General features: G+C 46.2%; 2 protein-coding genes across 2 annotated transcripts in view; one reads left to right on the top strand and one right to left on the bottom strand.

Annotated features, from left to right (window-relative positions):
• UBAC2 (UBA domain containing 2) overlaps nt 1-17,883 on the top strand; it is a 106,337-nt gene extending 88,454 nt beyond the window's left edge. Inside the window, exons 8-9 of the mRNA XM_084272165.1 lie at nt 13,184-13,306; nt 16,324-17,883. Of these exons, the coding sequence (XP_084128291.1) occupies nt 13,184-13,306; nt 16,324-16,431 (231 nt within the window). The 3' untranslated portion in view covers nt 16,432-17,883. The remainder of the gene's footprint in view (nt 1-13,183; nt 13,307-16,323) is intronic.
• Nucleotides 17,884-25,649: 7,766 nt separating this feature from the next.
• On the bottom strand, nt 25,650-26,708 carry LOC311205648 (G-protein coupled receptor 183-like; the record flags this gene model as incomplete). The annotated part of the gene is made up of 1 exon (XM_084280119.1): nt 25,650-26,708. The coding sequence occupies one exon, from the start codon at nt 26,706-26,708 to the stop codon at nt 25,650-25,652; it is 1,059 nt and encodes a 352-aa protein (XP_084136245.1).
• Nucleotides 26,709-27,452: the final 744 nt, after the last annotated feature.

Here is a 27,452-nt window from a genome sequence, read left to right as displayed (position 1 = left end):
GTGAGATAAATTCACATTTTTTTCTCCTGCTTTCCCTTTTGTTTGGCAAGGGAAGTGAACTTTAACCTTCCTCTGCCACAGTGCAACAATTTTGTTTAGATGCCCCTTGAGAAGATGCTGTGCTCATTCCTCCTCCTCCTCTACTCTTCAGTTCAGCTGTTTGAGAAAAGAGACAACACAGTTTCCCTGTGTATTGGTGGCATTATGGAAGAGCACAAGAACACAGGTGGTTTTAATGGTGCTCCATTGCCCAAGAAGTGTGGCAAATTTTGTTCTGGCCATGAGGAGACCCCTTTCTTAAATAGATGTTTTTTGTAGTAAGCTCATTCTTCTAGTTTTTGCAAGAAATTCTGAAGAATCTGAGCCTGACAAGTTTTCCAAGCCAACACAAAAGGGGTAGAAGTTTAAAAAAAAATATTAAAAAACAAACAAGGAGAGAAACTGGGGAAAAAAGTGTTTTTCATAAGCTGTTTTTACTGTACCTCCAAGACACTGGGGTTACCAGGATGTAAATAATAGTTTATTTTTCTTTATTTTTTTTCCCCACTCTGCTCTTCACAGAGCTCTTTCATCCAAAGCAGAATTCACTTTGGATGCTTTCTGGGGAGGAAGGTGGGGTGGGGGACAGGGAAAGCGCATCATCCAGCCCAGAATCTCCTTGCTGGCAATTCTGTGAGCTTTACCTTTCCCAATCTTTTTTTATAGCTGAGATGTTCTGGTCTGGAGAAGCCTGAAGCACGGAGTCGTGCATGTGAGCGATGGGTTGTCAGATTACCCCTAACTTCGAGGAGCAGGTTGAATAAGCGATAGGATTTGAGCACAAACCACAAGCTTCATTACTTGATGTACCTTGTTTTATCCCTTAAATGTTTGGTGGTACTATGTCTGAATATGTTGTTAGAAACTAGACAAAAATAAAACAAGGGGCTGTGGTTACATAGTGACTGATGTTTGTCTTGGCTTCTGGTTGCTGTGGAGGCAGCCGTTAAACTTAGGGTAGGGTGCATGTTGAAACCTCCTGTTCTTTTTTTTTCTTCCACGGGCAGCCCTGAGAAATGATGAACTTGTCACAAACAGAATTGCTGAGCATCACCTCAGCACGTTTTGAGGCAACAGAATAAAATAGGTGCTGTATGTGTTCATTCCCTCAAAAAATACGAGCTTGCTATTTTGTTACTGCTTTTAAAACTTCAGTTTCCTGGTTCTTCTCTCTCCCACCCTTTTGTATATCCTCTTTTCTAATTTAAATAATTTCTCCTATTTTTATTTTTTTCCTGTTATCCAGTCTCTTTTTCCCCTTCATGTTTTCATTCCCCACTATGCCATTTTCCTCCCACATTTTCATCATCTCTTCTCCTTCATCTCCATTGTTTCCCATGCTTTGTACTTGCTCCTGCACAAAATCCTTCTTTGCTTTGGGGGGAAGTTCGCTCCCGTCACATCTCCCCACCAGTCATCATTTGCTGGTGCATCACAAAGCCCATAGGATTTTAGGGGATGGGTGCCTGTTGCCTTTCTCTTGTTTGGACAAGATGTAGTTGAGGTCTTTGAGCACTATCTTATCCTTTCGATTCGGTAGTGTAGGTGTGAACATCTTGGTCCTGACTTTGCTGTGTCTCGGTCTTTTTCATTTCCCAGCATTTTTCTGAAGTTTATTTTTCTGTAACCCAAATGAAAGCCCTGGTGGGAAAAGGGAACTGACTGCTGCATGAGTGTGCACCAGTGTGGTAGTAGGGACTCGACTTTCACTTCCTATTGAGAAACTTGGCAGGAGGCAGACAGATAAGGGAGGAGTGCCTAGGTGTTACTGACAGCACTTGTCACTCAAGGTAGATACGTGGAAGGTGGTGGAGCGTTTCAGAAGAGGGTGGTCAGCGCCTTCTGTTGGCAACTGAACACCACTTCTGCTCTGAGCACTTACCCCTCTGCTCACTGGGGAGGGGCGGTGTATGAACTTCAGTCCCTTCACCTTGAGCAAACACTTTCTGTATCCGCAGAGCATTTGTTCCTTCGTTCATGCTGGACATGTTAAAGACACTGTATTGCCTGCTTCTTGGCTTCTGAAGTTTCTTGGCTCAGAAAAGAGTTTCACCAGGTTACTCCAGGTTCTGTTATAAGCCTATGGCCATATATTAAAATCTTCACTTGATTACTTTGTTTCTGCCCCATTCTCCACTTCAATCTTATTTTGTCGTTTCCCTCCCATCTTTCTGTTGTTCCATTCCAGCTGCCATTGCTTTTCAGCCAGGCCAGGTTCTCCTTTGATTCATATCACAACATCTCTGTATGAGATTCTTCTGCTTGCAGAGACCAAACTTCTTCTGTAACAATGTGACTTCCTCTAATTGTTTGTTCATTAGGCATCTTTCTCCTGGGACACTGTAGAGATGCTCTGTGGGTAGACCCTGAATGTCTTTATTGTTACAGGGAGTCTCATATCCTGAGAAATGTGCGAGTTTCACATTCTGTCAGCTGAGGACTGTGAGACTGGATTGCTGATCTGCTTTCTGGTTCTAACTCAGCGGGAAATGCCTAAGCTTGGAAAAAATAGATTGATGGAGCAAAGACTTTCCTGGCACAAGAATTCCTCCTCAGGAATGTTATCCTCAGTGAACATACTCCCAGAAAGTCCATTTCCACCTTCCCAAAGAAATGTAAGAACCAGACCTGACCATATTTAGCTTTTCCAGTCACTGTAACAAAGTCTTCTTGAATAACTTCAGAAGCTTGAGTACCAACAAGGAGTCCTTCAAATAGACGTTCTGAAGCCTGAAGACCTTCTGCAATGTTACATTGCTGGGTCCATATAAACTCTTGCTCTCACAGCCAGGGCTTCGGGCAGAAGCAGCTTTTTCATATTAATGTCAGGAAGGAATCTGCCAGAGCGCTTTACTTGAATAAACAGGTGAGATTTTCAGCCAAGTGTTACACAAAGACTTCTTCTCTAATGAGGTTTCCATTCTATGTGGTACCCCAGGCTACTTTGGGATTTTGTGACATAATAGAATAGAAATGGCCCTTAGCAAACTTGTAATTAACTTCAGAGACAACTAAACTTGAAATGCCAGTAGGATAAAGAAGTTATTTGAACTCAGACTGTTGAGATATGTGTAGAGGAGCTGACGTCCTAGTTTTAATAAGTGATTCATGGGTTTATTTCAAGCCATGTGTGAAGCATGCAGGCCGCAGCAGTAGCACTTGTGGATAAATTTAGACTCAGTATTCACTGATGTATTTGGTCATTCATTCACTCTTCCCTTCCTCTGCATGTTGGTAGACATGTGTGGGCACACCCCAAGGGTTTTTTTTAAATCACAGGTAGCTTCCATTTTTGTACAGTAAACAGTGCCTTCTCCTTCAGACCTCCATGAGTCTTTAACTCCTCCTTTGGTTTTTGGCATTCTTTGGCATTTTCAAATCTTGATTAGTGACTGTTTAATAACACTTTCTCTGTGTGGGGAATAAGCCTGCTTTTATTTCAGAAGGTGAGCTTTGCTCTTAGAGGTCGCTCTGTATAAAAAATTGCGCCTGCTGCTAAATGCTGGCACGTGTCAGCACTTTGGTTTTTTACTGTTTCCTTTCAGTAACACATTTTCAGCAGTTGATAACCTACTGTTATTTAAATATTTCTCTTCTCTTCCTCTGAATAACTTTCTTCATGGTTTCTAGGTAGGAAATTAAAAATGGTGATTTTTCCAGGGTGCTGATCCAGCTAATGAACAGTTTAGGACTGTTTCCTCTGCAGACTTCCACTTTGGTTTTCTGTCTTTTTCATGGAAACCGTCAGTTCCACAAGCAGACAGACGCTTGGTGTACCACTAGAATGAGCTGGTGTCTCGTCAACAGGCAGCAGCCACAACCGCGAGGCTGTCGCTGACTCCTGCTCCTCCGTAGCACGTCACTCACACACTGAACTTCTCCTAACTAATCCAACAAGTAAAACTCTCTGTCTGACTGGGCTTTTGAACTGTAGCCTTTGATTTGGGTCTAATATTCATAATCGATTTCCCTAGAGAAGCAGTGTTTGATACAGTTTGGCTGTAAAACTTCCTAAAGCAAAATATTGTTTTATTTCAAAGCAAATGGATTTCTGAGAAATGGACAATTCAACTTGAGACAGTTCCTCCTAAAAAAGCTCCTGGCGTGCAAATCTCCCCAGGCATTTCCAGCATATTTAGTTCTCTGTTGCCTGATCAATTCCTGTTTACAGAAGGCAAGTTTCTTTTTTAGCTATACCTGTCTCTTCCTTTCCAGCTTCGAACATGGGACAAAGAAGGCATTCACTTTGGGGGCTGGTTGATTATTGGGTTCTAGGGCCTGTTCTGTAATCCTTCCGGTCTAGACCAAGAGGGTCATGATGGGAGGCCCTTTGTTCTTCCTGGTGTCATCTTCCATACCATGTAGTAACCAAACAGCATGTGGTTCAGATAGTAAGTGGTCTATCTTGGTGTGCAGGTTTTCTGATTAGAAAACCTTAGCACAGAACAACTGGAGGACAGATTCACCCATTGTTCCTTAATGCATTAGCTGAAGAGGCACAAGAGAGAAAAAGTTTGCCGAAGTATGACAACTTGTATACTGACCTTGGGACATCAACAAATCGAAGCCCCTCCTCTTTGGAACCTAAAGCAGAACTTGAATCTTTGCATCCCAAAATGGGATGCTTATCAGGTTTTTCTTCCCTACAGCATAACAGACTAGCCCTTTATATACTCAAGTATGTGTTTATGCTGCGACGTTGGAGAATTTGGGTTTGAGTTTTCTTAGTGCTCAGTGTTTGTTATCTCAGCTTGCCAAATCAAAACAACTTTGGAACTCTGATTTCTCACTTTTGTTTCAGCCTCTACTCACTACTCTTTGAAAAGGTTTGTGCAGGAGGCAAATGAAGGATTGTCTGTCTAATCATCATGCTTTAGTAACAGTGCACTGTCACTAGTCACCATCCAAAGCACCATGTAGTAAGGGTTGGAACTGTCTCTTACTTTGTGTAAAATGTCTAAAATGGAGCCAATGGATTGTTCCCTCAGGTATCGGTGTTCATGCTGGCGGACCCATCTTCAGCAGGTACTACACTGGACACGTTCCCCCACCCCAGTTATATTACAGATTGGACATTAAGAGTTGGAAGGGACCTCGAAAGATCATCCAGTCCAACCCCCCTGCCAGAGCAGGATCATCTAGACTAAATTGTGCAGGAACACATCCAGGCAGGGTTTGAATGTCTCCAGAGAAGGACACTCCACAACCTCTCTGGGCAGCCTGTGCCAGGGCCCTGCCACCCTCACAGTAAAAAAGTTTCTCCTTACATTCACATGGAACCTCCTGTGCACCAGTTTGCACCCATTGCCCCTTGTCCTATTGCTGGCCATCACTGAAAAGAGCCTGGCCCTGTCCTCCTGACTCTCACTCTTTACATATTTATAAACATGTCACTCAGGAAGTGTTGACTGCCCAACATAAAACCAGCTCCAAATGATGTAATTCCTTTAAAATTCAGGTGGTGATTGGAATTGACAGCTTCACCTCTCAGAAGGCACTCGCTTACAAAGATAGATTTTTAATAATGGGAACTTACTTTTCAATATATACCTGGGATTTTTGCAGGAAAAATGTAACAAACCCCACTGCATGACATTGATGTGTGTTTTCCACTGATGTAACCATGACCATATCAGATGTCACAGCGCCAGCAGAAGCCCAGTTTGGATGAAGGATGAGAGTGAAGCTGCAAAGTTTGGAAAAGGAAGTACTTTGTAAAGTATTTGCTTGAAGACCTGCCTTGGGAAGATCCAGATCCCTATTTATTAGTGTAAACTAAGTCTGAGAATCCTGCCCCATGCTTCCCCTATGTTATCATAGAGTCACAGAATGATGTGATGCAAAGGGACCTCAGAGACCATTTAATTCTGACCCCCCTGCCATGGGCAGGGGCACCCTCCACTACACCAGGTTGCCCAAAGCCCCATCCAACCTGGCCTTGAACACTGACAGGGAGGGGGCAGCCACAGCTTGTTTGGGCACCCTGTGCCAGTGTCTCACCACCCTCACAGGAAAGAATAAGTCTACCCTCTTTTAGTTTGATACCAATGCCCTGCATTCCGTGATAAACAGTCCCTGCCCATGTTTCCTGCCGCCCCCCTTCAGGTATTGGAAGGTGAGTGAATAACATCAGTTCCCCAGAATGCCATCTTTCAATTTCTGCTTGATACAAAAGATCTTCTTCCTCCTCAGCACAGCGACCCATCACCTTCTGGCTGAATTCCTGCATCGCAGCCATACTGAAAGGGGAGTGTTACCATGAGGCAGAGTTTGGCAGGGAGTGGGTATTTACCCTCACTCTAACAGGTTAAAGGCAGAGTGCACCAGCTCTTTCAGTCACCTGAGCTAACTTCCAGCTTTCTGGAGTACCTGTGCAGCTGTTCACTTACTGCCAGCCAGTCTGAGTCAGGTTAACGACACCCCTTCCTATCCTGTGTGACAAGCAGTGATCTACAAGGACAAGTGCTTGTGCACCCACGAGTACATGAGGAAGTGTGTTCAAAGCTTTCTGCACCTCCCTTGAAGGCAGAGGCAGCGACAGCCATTCCCACCTCACCTCCAGGGAGCAGATGTGCCCACCCGTTAGCATTTCGGGCTATTGCTGGCCTTGAAGGCATTGTGCCTGTGGTGAAATCCCCTCTGCTGCTCCTCTTCTTGGGCAGCTTCAGAGGCCAGGTTAAGGTGTTCCTCCTAGATTTCAAAGGAAATAGCTGATCAGGCTTCAGAAAAGACCTCATGTGGATTTCTGAACTTCTGTGACACGTGAGCCCCTCCAGGACCACGCAGGCATCAAAGTTCAGGATGCAGCAAGTAAGACTTGGAGACAGAGCCTCTTAGCTGGGAAGATTTGTCTGTAGGATGAATTCCCAGGGGAAATTTGACTGTTGTTCGAAATTGCTAGAGCACTTTTCTTGGTGAAAGTGCTTTCCATCATTAAGAATGATGCCCACGACACTAACACTGTTACATTTCTACCCCCTTTCAAAAAAGGGAAGTTATTAAAGTTTAAAAACAAAACAAAAAAGCTCAACCTAAGCAACAGAAGAGTTTGTTCTCACAAAAAGGGGCAGGCTAGACATTTGAGTAATTCTGCTCAAAATTTCACCACTGCCACTGATCTTTCTCACACTGAGTTCAGGAACTGTGGCAGCAGGTATTATGTCATTCATGGCTACATTTTTTCTTTGTTTGTATCACCACTGTGTGTACCTCAGAGCCAATAATTCATAGAAAAATACATGTCTGAAAAGCAAATAAATGCCTCTTGCTTTCAGTACACAAGATACTGTTTAAATTGAAGCTTTATATAAAAGAAGACAGTATTTGTATCTGTCCCAAGTAATGGCTCCTACGCAGAGTAGCAGACCTCAGAGATATTACTTTATAAGATGAAATGCAAAGCAATTTCCTTTTTTTGTGTGTGTGTGCCTTTTTGCTGCGGTTGTTATGTCAAGAAAAGGTGAACGAGACAGATATCAGGAGGTGCTTCCTGTTCCTGTTTGTGCAAGCACATGGCAAGCTGGCATTAACCATGCACATGAGATAACAGTATCAAAATATCTTAACTATGCACATCACTTTTAAGAGGACTTTTGTAAAGCTTTGCTTTCATTCCTTTTTAAAGCCACCCAGTTGAAATAGGTGCAGATGTGAGCGCGGCTGGAGTGGATATTTGCTGGTGGTGCACAATGCAGAGTTTTTACTTGTCAGGCTGTGGATTAGAGGTGCTTTTACAAGCTGTGCCCTGACAGGTATGTCTGTGGGAAACAGGTAGAGCTACCTTTTCAGAAAGAGAGGAGATTATGTGAAAAGAAGTGTCATAACTGGGATTTTAGCAGGCTGCACAATCAGAGACATATGCTAGCCCTACACTGGCATGAATATCTCTTTCTTATTCTGGAGGAAAGGAGGATACTCCTTTCTTGGTAAACAGTATTGTCCCAGGCACCATATAAAAATACCCAAAACAAAACCAACACACAAAACATCCCAAAAAAGTAAAAAAGCCATCAAGGATATGATCTCATAAGTCACAACGTCAGTACGTAAAGCCCTGGCAGCTGTCCAAGAATAAGTCATCAACATGGTATTTCCTTACAGTCTTTTCTGTGATGAAAGCTGCCATTTTCCTGTTCCCTTGACCCAGTCTGTTCTTAAATCTCATCCTGTGGGCACCTGAACTTGTGACTGGTTTGTTGTCTTCCTATGACAGAGGTCCCAACATCTCCGGTGTTCTCATCCACTTCAGCAGTAATTTATCAGAGACCAATGAAATGGACTCCTTAGTATGTTTGCCTCCTAACAGGCAGTATTAAAGAATTTACAGTCAGCAGATTCACCCACCACTTCTAAACCCAAGGAAACTGAATTTTTCTTGAGGTAAAAAATGATAACCTTGGGAGTACAGACTGCCCAGAGTGGTTGTGGAGTCTCCTTCCCTGGAGACATTCAAAACCTTCCTGTTTGATTTAGTCTAGGTGATCCTGCTCTGGCAGGGGGATGGACTAGATGATTTTTCAAGGTCCCTTCCAACTCCTAATGTTCTGTGATTCTGTAAATAAGGGAGGAGGGGAAGCTTACAGGCCTTTCTTAGGTGTGTCCCTCACCTTTCTATTCAACTAATTAATGAAGCGGCCTCCTTGTCTAATGTTTTTCCCCTGTGACATGTGGAAGAGGCAAAAGCCCGGTCACCAATTTGTACGAAGTGTTTTCATAAGTGATAGTCTGTAGATTGATCTTTTCAGTGCTTGTCTCCCTCTAGTAGCACAGCAGTCAGGACATCTGAAACACTGTTTCTGATCAACGCCATGAAAAATGACAACTGGCAAGGGGACTGGAAGTTCTTTGTAGCGTCCCACTGCGGGCACTGGGACCAGTGCATGCAAGTTGATGGGAACCTTTTCCCTCTTGACTGCAGTGGGCTTGGTGCTTTTTTCACACTGTCTGCAGAGAAGGCCTCCTCCATCCTCTCCTCCTGCAGCACAAAGCAATGGAGGGATGAAATATGGTTTAAAAAAAGGAAATTATTTGTGCTTTAGTAAATCTTGCGGCATTTACGCAATTGGACATGGAAAATTTGGACTAAGGAAGCAGGTGTGAAGAAGCAATCTTACCTTTGCATAGATAACCTGTTGAATGGCTACTGTCCAGAGCACTGAATGGGGAGAGGAGTTGGATTATGTCATGGCTGCAAGCACACCAAGGGGCTTGGGGCTGGCCCTGGTACAGCACGGCTCTTCAGCTTCGGAGCAGACGTGGTGGTTGGGAATACCAGCACGCAGCCTTGCTGGGGCTTCAGCCACTTTGACTGGGAGTTGCTTTTAAATTCAGGTCCTTGCTGAGCTTTGCAGATACATGTGTGCCAGGACATCCATCTCCCTCCCTGCTCCTCACCCACTGACCTGACCTCTAGGCTTGGTCTCACACCCGCCCACCGTCAGTGGGTTTGCCTGGCGATCTGGACTTTTGGCTGACCGTGGTTACACTCACTGGACCAGCCCTGCTCTTCTCACTTGGATCCTGTAGGAACCCAGGACGTTTCAGTGAGGCCACTGCCTCTGCTTGCCCTATTGCATCCTTAGCTCTCAGCTTGCCTTTCCTCTTGGCACCTACACTTGCAGCTCCCACGGTGCCCAAGATTCAGGACAAAGAAGAATGTCACTTGCAATAATCTTGGTGCAAGGTAGCCTGAGTCTGTGACTTATGGAAACTGGCTCTGGACGTAAAGAGGTTTAGTGCATCCTCCTGACCTAGTTCTGATTCATTTTAAGTCCCAAACCTCAAACAGTGTAGTACGAAATTTAATTCTTTTCATAACAAACCAATAAATCAGACTCACAGAACTGGCTGGATTTCATTTAATGGATTAAATTGGCAGACACTTGTCACTGAAGGTGCTGCTCAGGAAAGGAGCTTACATACTGGACCCTTAGTCATCCTCATCACTTAATTATTAGTTCCTTCCTTACCTTTGGTTTTTGCACCATTCCAGAGAGCTCTGTTACCTGAAAGAAGGAAGGCTCCTGTGGAGGTAAAGAGAAGGGTGTGAGCTGTTGGGTGCTCGTACCAGGGTTCAGGTATTGCAGAATGCTTAAATGTTGTTTGCTGATCCGCAGCAGGGACTCTCAGATGGCTAGAAGCAGCACATAAATTCATCAGATTGGATATCTTCATGTGAAATCTTCCTGACTTCGTGCGGAGTGAGTGTGGTAGCATGATCAGAAAACCACTTACAATACAGAAATCTTCATTGGCTGCAAAATGAGGTGAGGTGGATTGTCGGTCTGGAAATCTCTTGCACGTTCAAAGATGTCCAGGTATTTCTGCTGTGATATAGTTGAGGTTTTGAAGTCTTTAGGCAGTCACCATCCATGCTGTAAATTCACAGCCTTGATCTCCATATTCTGTGGATCTGAGACATCCTTATTTTTCCTTACCTTTCCTCTATGGGATTGACAGCAGTACCAATCCCAGAGTTCCTACTCCAGTTCCCAAATCTCTGCTCTTTTGAGCCCGGGTTCGTGCATGTCTGACATATCATTAGAGGCCAGTCTATAAGGGGAAACAATTCTCTTGCAGTTAAGGATAAAGGAGCCTGATGTGTCTGCTCGTGGTGCCATTTGGAAAGTTTCTCATCACAGATGAGAAGTGGCCCATTCTGTTGGGATTAATCCTAAAACATCAATATTCATGTACCATTGCAGACTTCCAGCCTTTAATACTCATTGTTATGTGTTGGACATTCCTACGTCGTTGATGCAGTTAAGAACCAATGGGTTATGCTTGTCATACTTTTCAAAGGTAATAGATACATTCTGAGGGCAACTGAAAAAGATCATTTCACAACTATTTTCATGGAATTTGTCAGACTAGTCTGTTATTTCTGGGAAAGGGTTAGTGGCCTTCACATGGCACTCTGTAAACCTTCAAAACTGAGTAGTTAGTAAGGAATCTGCCCGGTTTTACTGAATGTATTGGATTCTGTATGTGTAAACTTAAAATGCTTTGTAAGTTTAGGGTAAGGAGGTAGATGAGTCCCTTTGTAGTGTGATGTGACAGTGCTCAGGACAGAGGAGATGCAGAAACAAAGTGGAATAGGCAGCTCTGAGGTAAAGCCGAGAGTCCAGCTGGAAAGGTATGTGTCAGCCTTCAGATACACTGGGGTACTGCTAGGTCAATTCATTTATTGTAGATTTTATATTTAATCCAGATTATTCTGTATGACTTCTGACAAAGAAATGTGATGTCGCCCTGTTAGCATTTTTTAATTTACCAACTTAATGCGAATGATCCTTGGAAAAGTATTTTCTTCCCCTTCCCCTCCCCCAGGTCTTTTCAAAAGAATAAAAGCAGGCAAAGCAGCATTAGTGCAGCGTTCTTGCTGAACTGTAGAACTCAGCAGACTTTGGAAATTCAAAATTAATGAATTAAAACTCGGTATAATTCTGACTTGAGGGAAATTATAGATGGGGAAGTACAAGACGTGATTTTCCAAGGCCACAGAGTAGAACAGTGGTGTCAGTAGAAGGTCTGAGATTCCTCTCCGGGTTTACACTACAAACCAATTCTCTTTTTCACTGTGCTACGCCGTTTGGCTGACGCAAGGCTTATGCAGAATCCCTTGGTTCAAACCTCGTGACTTGAAAGGGAATGTTTTATACAGTGTGTGAAAGAGAAATGGAGATACATGATCTTATTTCAAAATCCCTGACAGTGGAAACTATGTCTCAAAACCCAGTGATGACTCCTAGCTACTGCACATCTCCACGGGGAAAAACCAGCTGTGGTGTATGAGGGATCAGGACGCCAGACAGGCTGGCATGTCAAATCTGGTGACTCCCCAAGTGCTTTTTGAAACGTGCTAACGCAGTGCCCCCTGTGGTGTCTGGGCTGGTGGGGTCTCCTCTGGAGAGAAAGGAAGAAACAAAGGAAAGGACAAGAAAACTAAACAAACATCTGTAGTTTGTTGGGTTGGGTGGTTTTTTTTTTTTTTTAGTCTAGGAGCAGGTTTAGCTGCTGCTGATTGAGCAGAGAGCACTTAATGCTCATGGGGTACAGAAAGGCAGGAAGAGCCCTCGCTGAGAGAGGAGAAAAAAAAATGAAATGTCTGAAGAGTTCTGAGAAACAACAGTATAGAACTAAAATAGAGCAACTAGAGGAAGGAAGCCCATGTCCTATATATACAGAAAGGGAGGGGGATCTTCTCCATAGTAACAGAAGGAGCAGGGGGGGAGGAAAAGGACAACACAGGCTGCAAAAAGGCATTTTAACTAGTTGCACAGAAAAGAGAGATTTGATGTTTGTTCTTCCCCACTTGTGGGTCTGTGGGCTTTTTATGTAATACAAAATCCCTTAAGAAAATATTTGTTTAAGCCAACAAGTGAGATTTAATTCTCTCTAGCTAATTATAATGCTTGTACTTCAGTGTCTGCTCTTTATATTCTAAATGTTTTATTACTACAAGACTTGAAATTTGGGGGTTAAAAGTTTCTGTTCTGTGGTTGACACAATCCACACATCACTGCTGTATTTGTCTTATTACTGTGCAGTAACTCAATGCTTTGGTGCTGGAATAGGGCCAGATTTTGCAGCAGTGTTTAATAAGCAGAAGTTAGGTGAGGAGCTCTGCATGTCTGTAAGAGGCTCGTTGGTGTCATAGAAGTAATCACTTGCATGGAGTACCCGGTATCCTGCAGGTTGGGCTTGTTCCCAGTTACCTGATGTGGCCTTGCTGATGCACTGAGAATCAGATTTTGCTTCCCCATCAGCTTATTTCTTGCCCTCTTTTCTCCTGGTAGAATCCAGCAGCAATCCTGTAGAGCCCTTATGGGTCCTACTGTTGCATCTCCTGCCAGATAAATCCTTCAGCCTTGGGAATCTTAGCTCTGTAGTAAACCAGGTCCTTCACCATGCACATGAAACATCCTGTCCCCCTCCTGTTAGTGCTTCTCCTGAATTTGCAGTGATTGCTTCGAATGACTGGTAGAGCAGTAACCCGTCCCAGTGATGAGACTGCAGCAGCTTTTATTGTTTAACGTATTTTAATCAAATTTTCACCTTTGATATTACGCAGGATGGATTATCTCTTTGTTTAAAAATGTCTGTAGTTCCTTTTGCAAAGACTGACAGCAGTGTCTGGTTTCAGGGTGGGATGATTAACTGGAATAGACTGTTTCCTCCTTTACGTCATAGACACAACGCAAACTATCAAGATCATCGCCCCTCTGAACAAGACACACCTCCACCTACCGAGGTTTCTGAAGAGCAGGTAAATGTTTTTCTATTTTAAAATGACATTAAAAACTGGTTAGGAACTACCTCTATTAATTTGTTATCTTCTGGTGACACAGTTTCCTAAACGTTCTCGACAGCAGTGCAAATTAGATTATCAGATAACAGTCAAAATACAGAGACAGCAAATCATCATCACTGCCCAAGCCATAGTTAGAAACCAGCTTGGGAGTTTCTGCTTTCATCTGTAACTGTCTGTATTGAAAGATGAGACAGTTTTGCTGGTGGGGGCTATTCAGATCTGATAAACGTTTCACAGAAGGAAGAATGACAAACGGATTTCATTCTGTGTCTTGTAGACGTGCAAGTTGTCCTGCACTGAGGTCTCCGGCTTAAGTTTCCAATTCAGTCATGTAGGTTTTTTGGAACTGAGAATGCTATGAGTGTTATGCCAGCTGTGGACCAAGCAACACATGCTTGGTAGAAAACATGGATGTTTCACTCAGTGATGGACTAATTTCGCTTACTGAGACGTTTGTCTCTTTTCTATCAAACATAGATGTAGACCTTTGTCCATGGTTTTGTTCTTAGAAGAGAGGATGATTTATTAGGAAACTGAAGAATTAAACAGTAGCCTTCTCTCTGTATTCAGGATTTATTGCAAGCACTCAAGTTCTCCAGGTTGTGGCCTGTCTGCAGTTAGTTGCATTGGCCATTTTATAGTTTAAGGTTTCTCCCACCCTTGAACAAGGGTGGGTTTCAAGTGTGAGTTTTTCTTGGCCTTTTTCCTTTTTTTTTTATTTTTTAAATTAGGGAGAAAAAAATCAACATTTGCTAGCAGCACAACACTGTCATTTCTAGTCAGTTAAAAATGAGCATGTCCTAAACAGAAATCTGTGCTATGACCTGATTTCTGGTTTTGATTCAATGTTAGATTATGTTCAGAACATTTAAAACTTTAACTGCACCCGTGGTTTTGACTGCAGACCTGCTGGGCTATGTTCAGAAAATAGGGGGGTGGCAGGGGCGGGAATAACAAACTGGGAAAAAAAAAAAGATACAGAGGAGAAGAAAAACCCCACGCCAGTGAGCATCTTCTAAGAGAAAACCCAGAAACCTAGGTTTTGGCCAGCCTGAAAGCCCAGCTCAGTGCCAAGTTATGGGGTGGACCAAAAGATTTCTCTGCTGGGTTAGTTTGGTTGTTTTATTGACAAACTCTGCTTATGGAAACTTCCCTTCTTGGGCTGGACCTATGCTTGGGTCCTTACCCAAAGCCTTCAGGCCCAGATCTATGAAAGCAATATATGTTTGTATTTTCTCATGCACTGGAGTTGCAGAGCTTGCCTGACTGCTGTCATTTGCAGCGCTGTCTGATTACCCCACAAAGAACAAAGCAATCTGAGCACCTTTGATTTCTCAGGACTGTGCTGATAACTGCACAGGTTGTCTGAGAACAGCAGAAATGCAGAGTTTTCTTCGGTTCCTCAGATTGTTTGCAAGCACTTGTAGCCCTTCAGTTGATACAAAATCTCTGCATTTCTTGTGGGTTTTTAGCACCTGAAATTACCGTTACTGGTACACGTCTCTTGTTTCCTGGAGCTGGAATCAGTTCATGTGGTTAAAATATACTTAGATGAAAAGAGCTTTTTGTTGTTAGAGTCTCTATGATGCTCTCTGGATATTGCTGTAAATGGGAACATTGCAATTCCATCCACCACTTCTTAAGGTCAGAATTCACGACAACTGCAGTAAAAACCTTTCTTCTGAAAGTTATTTCTGTAGTCAGCTTTTATTCCACTGCCTGCCCTTTTCCTTATTAAAAAATAAATACAATCTTAGATGAAAAATCAGAGGAAACTGTAGAAAGCTGTAGGTTATGCAATCCAGTGTGAAGTTATGCTAAGTGTCAAGAGTAGCAACATGTTTCTCTCTATACAAGGTGAGAAACCAACACTGGGTTGGAGGGGGGGAAGGGGGAGTGGGAGAAAGGCACGAAGATGGTGATACAGTGTTTGATACTCTGACGAGCGAGGTAGCCATTTTCAAACGTTATGTAACAGTGTGTTTAGATGAGGAGAACGGGGACCCCCCTGCCTCTGGGCCTACCTGGAAGTAGCGTGTCTCTCAGTAAGCCACCAAAGCAGAGAAGATTAAAAATACTGCACACCTTGGAGGTGTCTTAGAGGAAGGGGGGGGTTGCTTTTAACATCACCTTTCTTGTAAAAGGCCCTTGAAGCACTTTGAGTACTAGTGCACGCTGTTCTCGCACCCTGGGAAGGGTCCACCTGAGATGTAAACAGCATTTGCTGCTGCTGCTGCCTCCATACAAGCAGAAGAGGAGCAGTGGTAGCTCCCAGGCAGCTCCTGTAGCTCAAAACTTCCAGGTTTGGGAGTTGTGTCCAAAACTTCCACATTTGGGAGCAGAATGAGAAACACTTTATGCTGCCAGTGGCAATTGTGAATTTTGCGTGCCGTTCCTCCCACACACACCCCTTGCTTTTTCTCTCTCTGGAAGATGAGCTCTAAAAATGAGTGGGCTATATGGTGAATTTCGGTCCTGTGTAATCGAGAACCGTAGATGTTAAATGTACTTTAGATTGGCATTTAACCATCAGTTAAATTAGGTTATAACTGTATTGCTTTTCACATGGGGTAATTTGAGTCTCTGTCAGAAGACAAAGAGGTTAGGTGTCAAGTGCAGGATATTGTGATGAGGGATGGTGGAGTGGTTATTGACCACCAAAATCACTGTCTCAGTATGCTCTGGACCAGCTAGGGAAATACAGGTGGGGCATTTTCAGTTAACGGTTGGGTTTGAATAAACCTAATATCAGAAAGCAGTCATATCTCTCTGTGGTGAGGCTTTCGATCACGCTGTCCCAGATGCATCTTTGTGACAGTACATAGCTGCCCCTGCTCGCTTGCTCCCTGAAAGGTACACTCTTAAACAGCCTGATTGGTGGAAAACTCATCTCTGAGGCTGTTGGCATGGCTACTGCGCACAGACCGCGACTAGAACTCTTTTTAAAGCAGTCTTGTTTACTTCTTTTCCAGGTTGCACGACTTATGGAAATGGGATTTTCCAGGGGAGATGCTCTAGAAGCTCTGAGGGCTTCAAATAATGACTTAAATGTAGCCACTAATTTTCTACTGCAGCACTGATAGTTTTCTGTGTGAAGGAACTTGGCTTGAAGGGTTTGTATTGTCTGAAAGAGGATCAAAGCCACCTGCTGGACAGACTCACGAAGGTCTTGTCCTTCCCCCACACACACCCCACGAGAGCATCAGGAAAGAGAAACTGGTTCTGCGTGACTGGTGATTCAAAGTGATGTTAACGAATGACATGAACTGTTCCCAAGCCTTCAGATCACTTGGTGGTTTCTAGTCTGGTTATCCTTTTCAAAGTATCTTTAGTTTCTACTTATTACTGGATATCACCTAAATTTATTTTTAAAATGAAGTAGGTGTTTTTTTCCTTGGAAATCATAGGATCATCGAGGTTGGAAAAGACCTTCAAGATCTCCACCATAACCACTAAACCATCTCCCAAAGCACCTCATCTACCCATTTTGTAAACACCCCCAGGGACAGTGACTCCACCACCTCCCTGGGTAGCCTGTTCCAGTGCTTCACCACTTGGTAGCTGTAGAGAGCAATAAGGCCTCCCCTCAGCCTCCTTTTTTCCATGCTAAACAGCCTCAGCTCCCTCAGCCTCTGCTCCTGAGACACGTTCACCAGACTCCTAATCAGCCTCGCTGCCCTTCTCTGCACCCTCTGAGGCACCTCAGTGTCCTTCCTATACTGCGGTGCCCAAAACTGGACACAGGACTCAAGGTGCGGCCTCACCAGTGCTGAGTACAGGGGGATGATCACCTCCCTGGCCCTGCTGGCAACACTGTTCCTGACACAGGCCAGGATGCCATTGGCCTTCTTGGCCACCTGGGCACACTGCTAGCTCATGTTCAGCCAGCTGTCAGTCAGCACCCCAGGTCTCTCTCAGCTGGGCATCTCTCCAGCCACTCTTCCCCAAGCTTGTAGCGTTGGCTTTGGCCCATCAATCGAGCCCACCTAGGTCCCTCTGCAGAGCCTCCCTACCCTCAAGCAGGTCATCCAACCCATAACCCAGCTTAGTATCACCTGCAGACTTATTAAGGGTGCACTCTATCCCCTCATCCAAATCACCAATAAAAATAATAAACAGGAGCAGCCCCAGCACAGAGCCCTGGAGACCACCACTCGTGACCGGACCCCAACTGGATTTAACTCCATTTAACACAACTCTTCGGACCCAGCCACCCAGCCAGTTTAGCAGTCCTTGTTAGACATGTTACCAGGCTTAATGACTAGGAAAAGAACCTCAAAGAACCACAGCAACCAGATTTATCTGTTGAGAAAAACAGCATTTTCTTCATTTATCAGTCTTAATTTCTCTAGCTTACATGTTATGTTACAGTACTTGATTTTTGATGATAGTAATAAGAGGTTTGACGATCATTTTCAATTCAGTAGGGGGTTTATGGGACTTCTGTGTCATTCTTTGGAAAGTTTTATTAATGACCGTAAGATTTTACTTCTGGAATTCCTTTTTAAATAAAAGTTGTCATTCAGCACAGATGGGATGAGAGGAAATTCACGTGCTCATTGCAGGTTGTGGTAAGTGACCGCTGTAAATTTCCAGGTTTTTTATGAAGGGAGTGAATTGCTATTCAGACACAGGTCATGAAGGTATCCTCTGGAGGCAATAAAGGTGAATCGAGTGATACAGTAAGATCAGAACTGAAATGATTTGAATGACTCCCATGTCTAATTCAGACAAGACTCCTGTAACAATGGATGTGTGCTCAGTGTCCTGTGCCCTGGTTTCTTTTTTTTTTTTTTTTTGAGCTGGCTACATATTGTCATAAAAGAAAATGATAAAAAGGTAATTTTTCTATATATAGTTCTAGTTTTCTACTGTCAAAGACGTGGGTGGCATTTGCTGAAAGACCCTGGCATGTGCTGAAGCCTCGCCGTCTGAAGCAGCTTACTGTTGATCACAGGCTGGAATATTAACCTGGCTAACACAGGAGGTAACGGGGTGATGATGTCGAGGTAATGCAGTATTGGGTTTGAGGTTTAGATTGATAAATAAACCTCCTTGGCCTGGCTCTCAGAAGCACTCAGTATTATCAGCACCTTAAGAGTTTCATGGGGTGGCAGGATGAGGAGAGGCAGACATCCCTGTAAAACCCAGCTGAAGGAATGCAAGATTCCCAACTGCAGCTCCCTGAAACCAATCTGCACGGGTATCTCAAGCATTTAATGTGTGTTTCTGTTAGTGCTTCTGTTTGTACACTGTGCCTGTGTCTGTCTGTATACACACAGGCCTGTTTAATACATATGCACATCTAGAACAAGACATAGGTCATCGGAAGCATCACGAAGGCGATAGCAGGTGCGGAGGGGAGAAGGGGAAGGAATGCAGGAGAGAGAAGGAAGTTTTGAATACCCGCACAAACACATGTGCACGTAAGTACAGACCTGTGCAGTCTCACCTGGCCTGGAAAATATACTGGGAAATTAAAGGACAAGATCTGTGGAGATTCCTTTTCTTCCTTTTTCTTTTCCTTTCTCTTAGTTGAGCATTAAAACTGAGAAGATGTCCTTCAGGCACACCCTACCCAGAAATGGTATCAGCTTTGTGCCGCTTTCAGCACATGACATAGTTTTTAATAAAGTCAATGTCCCGTATGTATTTCTTCGTATTTTCCAGTGGGTGAACTAAGGGGTTTTTTTGAATGACCAGGTGTTTTCCTAGGCTGTGATCAACCTCCTTCAGGGTTTGGCTTGCTGCTATGACCACATTATTTAGGCAGGGTCTGCTTTTTAATTGGAGGGTTTTGTGGGTGTGAAGGTGAGTGGCCAGCTGTGTGTGTGTGGAGGAGGAAACCTGCTGTCTTACAAAGCAAAGGGCAAGTGTAAAAAAAGGGGGCGAAGGGGGAAAGCCCTACAATGATTTGTATATGCAAACTAGTTAAATAATGTTTTGAAACAAGTACAGGTTTTCATTTTGAAACATACAGATCCTTCATTCACAAATATTTCTTCAAAAGTAGCAATCAAGACTAGTGAATTCCTTCAGAAGCCAAATTTTATCTGTAGGAAATGAATGTCTGGGATAAACGGAGTATGACCTGTGCCCTTTCAGCTGTTGCCCCGCTCCAGGGACAAGCACAAGCAGCATTTGTTCCTTAGAATTGTAAACCATGTTGAATCATATCCTGGGACATGTAAGCAGATATTCTCCAAGTCTTAAATCCTTTCTTATTGTTGTGTGTACCTGGGGTATACAAGTGTCACAGCTGTGTGGAAACCCTTCATTTTGCTGGGCATTTGGCAAAATGTTGTCAAATGGGGGGGTAAAATTGCGGTCTTGGCAATGTCAGTTGAAAACTCCCCTTGGCATTGTTGGGAAGAGTTTTTGCTCAAAGTGCTTCCAGGGTTGTGATTTCCCATTTAAAAAATAAAGAAGTGGTAAAAGGAGGGGTCTGGGAAGCCGTTGAACACAGTTCCTGTTTTATGCAAGAACTGCAGAAGAAAAGTGCACATTTTAGAGCTGGAAAACAATTCTGATTTCTCTTGACAGTGAAACTTTCATGGACCCTTTCTGAGAATGTAAGGAGTGTTTTCTTCACACTGCACAGTGCTGGTCCAGTACGGTGGTGAATATCTCACTGCACAGTTTCTCTTCTGCGGGTGACACGATGACAGTTTTTAGGCAGCAAGAGAATGCAGAATGTTTTTCTACAGAAAAGATAAGTCCCTAGGAAATTGACGCCAGGATTTGGTATTTTGAAGTAAGAGTAGTTGTTCCTGTTAAAATTTCTCTGGTTGGGAATGTTGTCTTTTGACATGACATCAGAGTAATTTACTGGGGACTTTCCTACACAATTATGTGATACTTTGAAATGCACCCACAGCAAGGTTTGTATTTGTAGACACCTGCCTGGTAAGGTGCCATGCTCTCCAGCTTTAACTTTTCTCTTAAGATGTGGAATGATTTGGCTCTGTACCTACCGAATCAAATCCATTTTCCTCACCCAAAACAAGAGTTAAAAGTTGCCTCCTCCTTACGTGAGCAGACAGACACATCAAAACTACAACTCTCATGTTACAGCGGGATCTGAGTCCGTTTCAGGATAAATAAATGCACAGTATCCATTGGGACTAACAGGAGTTCTTTGATATGTAAGTGCAATTAATGTCTTGTGTGTGTTCTTCCATTAAAAAAAAAAAAAAACCAAAATGAGATTAGCTTTAACTGGGTGGCCGCAGTAAATAGGTACTTTATATAAATTGGTATAAATACTATTTTATTTGGAGAGTTACATGAACACACACACACTGTATGTGTTCTTAGATACACACACATATGTGTGTGCTTAAAATATGTAAGCACACATATATAAACGTATATATAAAATATATATGTGTGCTTAAACTGGGTTTGGTTTAATTTTTAGTAGGTTTACATTCCTACTGCTTCCATATGTAAAGGGATGCTTTGACCACAGAAAGCCCACTCGTAATTGAAACTCAGCAGGGGTTATGTGCGGCCCATAGTTTTCAGTCCAAGTATAAGACGAGAAACCGATGATGGGAGTGAAGGAAGGGCACGAGCTGGGTGCAGCTGGCAAGAATCTCAAGAAATCGGTAGTTCAGCTGTTGTAATTTGATTTTTCTTTTTTTTTTTTCATAAAGGAGAGGTTGAAGAGGAAATGAGAAGTTAGCTGGGCTCACACATGTTTGTAGGGGACTTGTTTCCAAACCTGAGTGATAGTAGTAGTGGAGAAAACGTGACTGCATACTTTGAAAGTGGGTGAGAAATTCCAGGATGGTGGCTGAACTGAAAGCAGGAATTGGCCTTTTGACCAGAGAGATGTAGAGACCATAAATGTCATGTAAGATCAGCAGAGGAGAGGATCTGAGGGAGACAGGGGAAGTGGAACTCTGTGGAGCAAAAGGGTTAGAGAAAAGGAACGTAAGCGGGAGAGGAAACCCTGTAATCCCAGCAACTCAGCAGTGAAGCAAACCCAGGAGTCACCACAGCATGCCAGAAGGATGTTTCTGGTGTTCGGTTAGTCCTGACAACCTGACCCTTCTCCCGGCACCCCATCACGACTGCAGAGAGACCCTCTCCAGAAGGGACACGGCTCACCATGGGTCCCACCATTCTTCCCACCAAAGGTTATTTATAAATCCCGGTGCCATGAGAGCGCACTGCCTTCCTGGGGAAACCAGTGTCCTGCCTAACGGAGATGGATCAACAGCGTCCGCTTGTCTCTTGACACACGTGTGCACCTCTGAGAAGCCGGCGGTTGCCTACGTCACCTGGCCCAGACAATCACACCGGGGCTTGTTGCTTGGCAGTGAGAAGCTTTTATTTGAAGTAGATAATGTGCGGTTTTACATGGCAATGTTTTACTGGCTTACAAAGATGGATGTTGCGGGCATCAGCTTCGATTCAGGACAGTGGGCTGAAGAGGCATGTTGTACTGTCCGGGTAGTTTACTAACAGGTCATGTCTAACTGTAACCAGGAGCTGGTGTCCCCCAGCGCTCTCCTGGGGATTTGTGCTTTTAGCTGAGAGAATTTAGTTTAGAACCACTATTAAGGAAGAAAAGGCAATGCTGTTCGAGCCCCATGTGCTTATTTGCAGTTAGGATACACCTTGTCAGGCGGGCAGGTCATCTGCAGAGATCCTGTCCGCTTTCCGCTCTCCATTCGGTTGCGTGAGCTTGTCACCCCTTTGCACAAGCTCAGGAGAAACCCAAAATACGCTGTGTCAACAAGGTGAGTTGCTTGACAGGGATTTTGAACTACAGGTGTGAGTTCTCGGGCAAGCTCACTTTGCGTAGGCGTGTGAATGCACACAGGCTGGCTAGTAGTGTGTGACTGCAAGAAGTGTACCCACTCCTCTTAGACAAAAATGTCGACTTTCCCCCCCTCCCCTTCTTCGAAGACTCTTCAGCATCAGGCTGCTGGCTAGCATGAAGCAAGAAACACCTGTGTATGGTACAGTAGTAACTCTGTGTGGAAAACCATCAGGGATCGCCCCGCGCTTCACAACCACCCTCCTTCCACGTTCCTACGTGACAGCAGACGCGGGAAGGGGGGTGATAGTATCAGCTGCAGATGTTTTTGGTTTGGGTTTTTTTTTTTTCTCTGGGTTTTTTTTTTTTAACCTTTTAGATCCGTGGGCGTTATTTTTAAGGCAAGGTAAAGGTTCTCACTCCCTCTTTCGGCGGGAGCCGGTGTTGCCCTTCTTCGCTGCAGGAGCTGCGCGGAGCCGTCGGCCCGTCCACCCTCAGGGGAGAGCGGTAACAGAGGCGGGTTGTGGCGGGCGCTGTGCTCCTCAGGCGGCCTTCCCCTGTCCGTGGATATCCCCTCCGCCCCTGGCAGCGGCCGAAGGGAGCTCCAGAGGTGTTTTACAGCGCGGGGGGCGGCTGCCGGAGGAGACAGCGAAAGCAGAGGTGTCGAGGGATGGCGGAGCCGCTGGCGGTTCACCCAGGGTTCACCGCCCGTGAGGCGAGGCGCGAGGAGGCGCCCGAGGCGCGGGCGCCGGTGCCGTGGCGGAGGGCGGGAGGGAGAGGGCGTCGTGCCTGGGAGCTCGGATCAGGCGGGTACCTGTAGAGAAAGTCTTACCGCGCCTCAGGGCAGAACGCTCCGTAGGGATCCGCTTATGTTTTAGGGAAATACTCCATTTTCGAGCAGCCAGGGAAGCCCCCCAGGTGAGGGGGCTGGCCATACAGGCTTCCTTAGGCGGTTCTCCTCTGCCTGGGCTCCTTCAGACCCAAGGCCGCCATCCCCTTTTTCATTTCCAAAAAGCAAAGGGTCCCAGGCTGGCATCCGTGCAGATGGGGGGGGTCCGGATCCCTCCTGCTGTTTTGTAGAGCTACACACGACTGTTCACCCATTTCCTTCCCCAAAGGCTCTCGTTGGTGGTGAGAGGGTGGAAGGTGGGAGTGCCTTCTGTAGTAAAATACTTTAGAGAAAAGTAGAGACCAGAAAAGAACAAACCAGGCAATGTTTATACTCCATCTTTACCTGAGATGGTTTTGTCGTAGATTTGCCTTTGTCTCTGTCACAGTGGGGGCTCACTGAGCTACAGACCACTGCTCTCCTGGCAGCCCCCACCACGGTCATACAGCAACCAAGCTCTTCTTAGCATGAGTGTGTGATGACCACCAGCTGTGGATGGGGAGATTCAGGCTGCACAGTGGGAAAAATGTTTTCATCTGGGGGGGGGCTGCAGAACGGGAGCCGGTGCCTCAACAGAGGGAACTCCCTTGCCCGGAGTTTCCAAGCCTCAGTTAGACAAACACATGGCCAGCCTGACATCATGACAGCCATGGTCATGCTTTGAGTAAGCTGTTGGGTGAAGTAACATAGTGAAGTCCCTTCCAGCCAACACTTCTTTTATAAATCAACAGTACACCAAAACTGTACAGCAACTACCAGCCTAGTCAGGACCCTTTAGGGTGTTCAGACCATCAATATATTGTCGCATACGAGCTCCCCGTTGTCCATTGTAACATGCTTTTTAGGACATGGACTCTCAGCACTGAGGACTTTCAGGACAGTCCCTTTCCCACCTGAATTATTTTAGGCATCCCTCTTAGTCAGCCTTCAGGATGTTTGCAGTTGCCCATGCAATAAGTAAAACCATCAACATCCAAAAGCTCATTCATGTGCGTTTAAACAATAAAGGGCTGCATGTGACTCTATTATTAACTTTATAGCCATTTTAAAAATGTAAGAAAACCAGCTTATTACCTTAAAGAATGTGGTTTAAATTGGATATTAGGAAAAATGTCTTCACCGAAAGAATGGTCAGGCAGTGGAACGGGCTGCCCACAGAGGTGGTGGGATCGCCATCCCCGGAGGGGATCAAAAAACGTGTAGATGCAGCACTCCAGGACAGGGTTGAATTGATATGGTGGTGTTGGACAGGCGGTTGGACTTGGTGATCCTGGTGGTCTTTTCCAACCTTCTATGATTCTATGGTCTGTAATAATCAAGTGTCCACTGATGAAACTTCTTCAGTTTTACTTTTCAGCAAAATAAAGCTGCTTTTTTTTTCTACATTTCATGTCTCTCTGCGTGTCTCTGTCCCTTCCACACTCAAACACAAGACCAGCCAATCCAGGACCTGTGAAATCCCACGTGTGGTTTGTTGTTACAGTCCAGCAACTTCAGAAAAGAGCCCAGGAGGTCTTTTCTCCTTATCACACAGGCTCAAATGCCAATGGGAACCCGACATCTTGGGGCTCCTCCCCTCCCTCTGTAGATAGTCTCACCTAACCCGCCCTTTGCAAGGTTGTCACTCGGCCTTGTCATGGTGCCGGGTTCAAGAGGTTAGTCAAAAGTCACGTTAAGGCAATCTTTGTTCCTGTCCCTTCTTCTCCACACACTTTGAGGTAAGGAGGGACATGGAGGTTTCCCTGGGGAGCACCCCGAGGGCAGGCTTGCAGCCTTACTGCTGAACTGCTGCTGCCAGCCAGGCCAGCCCCGGCATCCCCTTCCTGGCGGCGACTCCCAGCGTGACCGCAAAAGGAAGGGCATCCTGGGGAAGGTGCAGCCACCCAAGCAGCAGATGCAGGCAGCTGCACTCCCAGGAGCTCTGCAAATTTACAGCCTTGCCCCTTTCCCTTGGAGAGGGCTTGTCCAGCAGCTCCCATGTGCTCCGTGCTTACTGCTCACCCCATGCAGCACCCGGTGGTGGGGGGCAAGAGCAGGGCGCTGGGCAGAGGGGGAGCAGAGCTGCCGTTTGTTGGTGTGTGTAGGGAGGGAGCCGAGAGTGACTTTCTGCATGGAAATAACATCCCAGCCTGTTCCCAAACCCCCCCCAAGACTCTGTACTCCATGCTAGCTGCCCCCAGCACCATGGGGATGCTGCCTCAAGCCCGATGGGGATGGTGCCCCACACTCTGGGGGCAGTGCAGGGGATGAGGACAGAGAGGCAGCCATGGTGGTTACTGGCAGCAGCTGGCCCCACGAGGGATGCGGGACAGGCGTAGGAGGGAAGCATGGTGCAGTGCTGGGAAACCCCCTGGCTGAGTTTGCCAGTTAGACTGGTTGCACGGAGCTGCTTCCTCTGGGGATGGGATGAAAACAAGCCTCTCCGTGCTCCAGGACGGTGGGTTCAGCGGTGCTGAGCACAGAGCCAGGTAGGGCTGTGTCCCAGCTGGGTTGGCTTTGTGAGAGACCCCGGCTCCAGGCAGGGGAGTGATGAAAGCCTGATGGAGATGCTGGTCCTGCTCTGCAGCCCGTCTCCAGCTCCTGCCGTCCAGGGTGGTCCATAAGCTGCAGGCCAGAGTGAGAGGGAGGGGGTTGCACCGCTAGAGAGAGACGGAGCCGGGCGGCTGGCTGTTGCTGTTGCTCTCAGAGGGGGTCTTGGCTGTGGAGGAAGTGGCCAACGAGCCACTGTTCCTGAAGATGCGGAGCAGCTTGGTCTTGTAGCCCCGGAAGGCGAAGAAGTAGATGATGGGGTCAATGCAGCAGTTAAGGTTCATGCATGCCACCGTGATTTGCAGGGACATCTTGAAGGCTTGCTGCTCAGGGCAGGATGGCTGGTAGAGGATCTTCCTGACCATAAACTGGACGATGTTGAGGTGGTAGGGACTGAAGCAGACCAGGACGGCCACCAGCACCACCAGGATGACAGTGAAGGCCCGTTGGTGGTGCCCGTTCTTCACCGTCAACGGGTTTTCCTTGGCCGTCTGGCAAAGCTTGAGGTTGATCCTGATGTAACACAGCAAGATGATGCCCACGGGCAAGAAGAAGCCGACCACGCAGGCCACCAGGAGCAGGTAGGGCAGCTTGGGAATTTCCTCGAAGTTGAAGTATTCCATACACGTCAGCTTGTCCCCCATCTTCCGCGTCAAGGGCCGCAGAAGCAGTGGCATCGTCTGCAGGAACACCATGGACCAGACAAGGATGCAGATGCCCCTGGCACGGCTCATCTTCTGGGTCCTGCCGGGGTGCCTGGTGCGCACCACAGCGATGTAGCGGTCCACACTCACACAGGTCATGAAGTAGATGCCCACATAGGTGTTCATGTAGAAAATGAAGGCTGTGACCCGGCAGGACCAGTCCCCGAAGGGCCAGTTGGAGTCCAAGATGTAGTAGGCGATCCTGCTCGGCAGTGCCAGGGTGAAGAGGGCATCAGAGAGGGCCAGGTTCACCAGGTAGAGGTTGGTGGAGTTGAGTTTCTTCTTCCTGCGCTGGAAAGTGATGCAGAGGGCCAGGATGTTCCCACAGGCGCCGAACACAAGCAGGAGGATATAGAACAAGGTGAAAATGACTTTGGCAGAAAAGTGGTAGTTGTGCAGGTTGCAGCTGCTCTGATTGCTGGAGGTGAGGTTGATGGGCAGGAAGGCGTCCTCCTCGACAGCCATTTCTGCGGTGCCTCGCCAGCGCTCTGCAGCCTCTCCCTTGGAATAAGAACAGACATGAAACTGGCAGCTTATCGATACCAAGAGGAGCAGCACCCGTAGGGCCTGTGTCCCCTGCTCCCTGACAGCCCCCTGGCAGCACACAGCTCGAGTCATTTGGAAAAAGTCATCTCGTGTGATTTCGGGTGCGAGCGTCTCCACAAAGGCTGGTGACTCATTGTCTATCTGCAACCAGCCTCTCTTATTTGTGCTGTTTTGAAAGTCCAATCAATACCAGAAAAGGAGGGGGGTGGGGGTGCTGGGAGTGGGGGGGAATCGTCTGTCACACAAACAAGGTCCCAGGCTCGCCTGGTGGAGGTGATGTGATGTCCATCATTCATCGCCGCGGGGCAGGAGGGGAACGGGGAGATTCATTGAGAGAGAACGCTCGGAGAGCGGGGAGGGTTGGGGGGTGGAGGGGCGGGGGGACCGGTGGGCAGAGGTGGCAAGGGCGCGTTGCCAGCCCTGGGGCTGGGGCCGGAGCAGGAGCAAAGCTGAAGAAATCCAGTGAGAGGAACCCACACCCTCCCCCCAGCCTTCCCGACCCCCGTCCCCGTGCCCCGCGCCCGTCCCAAGCGGGCAGCACCTCGGCAACCAGCCCCGCACGCCCTCCTGCCCCGCGCCCTGCTTTGAGCCGCGGCTCCGCGCCCACCGTCGGGACAGCGGGCAGCGCGGTCCCCTCCGCACCTCCCCCCTCCCGCCCCCCCG

The sequence above is a fragment of the Gallinula chloropus genome (assembly GCF_964237585.1).
Source record: "Gallinula chloropus genome assembly, chromosome: 1".
Classification (NCBI taxonomy): domain Eukaryota; kingdom Metazoa; phylum Chordata; class Aves; order Gruiformes; family Rallidae; genus Gallinula; species Gallinula chloropus.
Note: the sequence above shows the minus strand (reverse complement) of the source record. Positions and strands in the feature narration are given on the sequence as shown.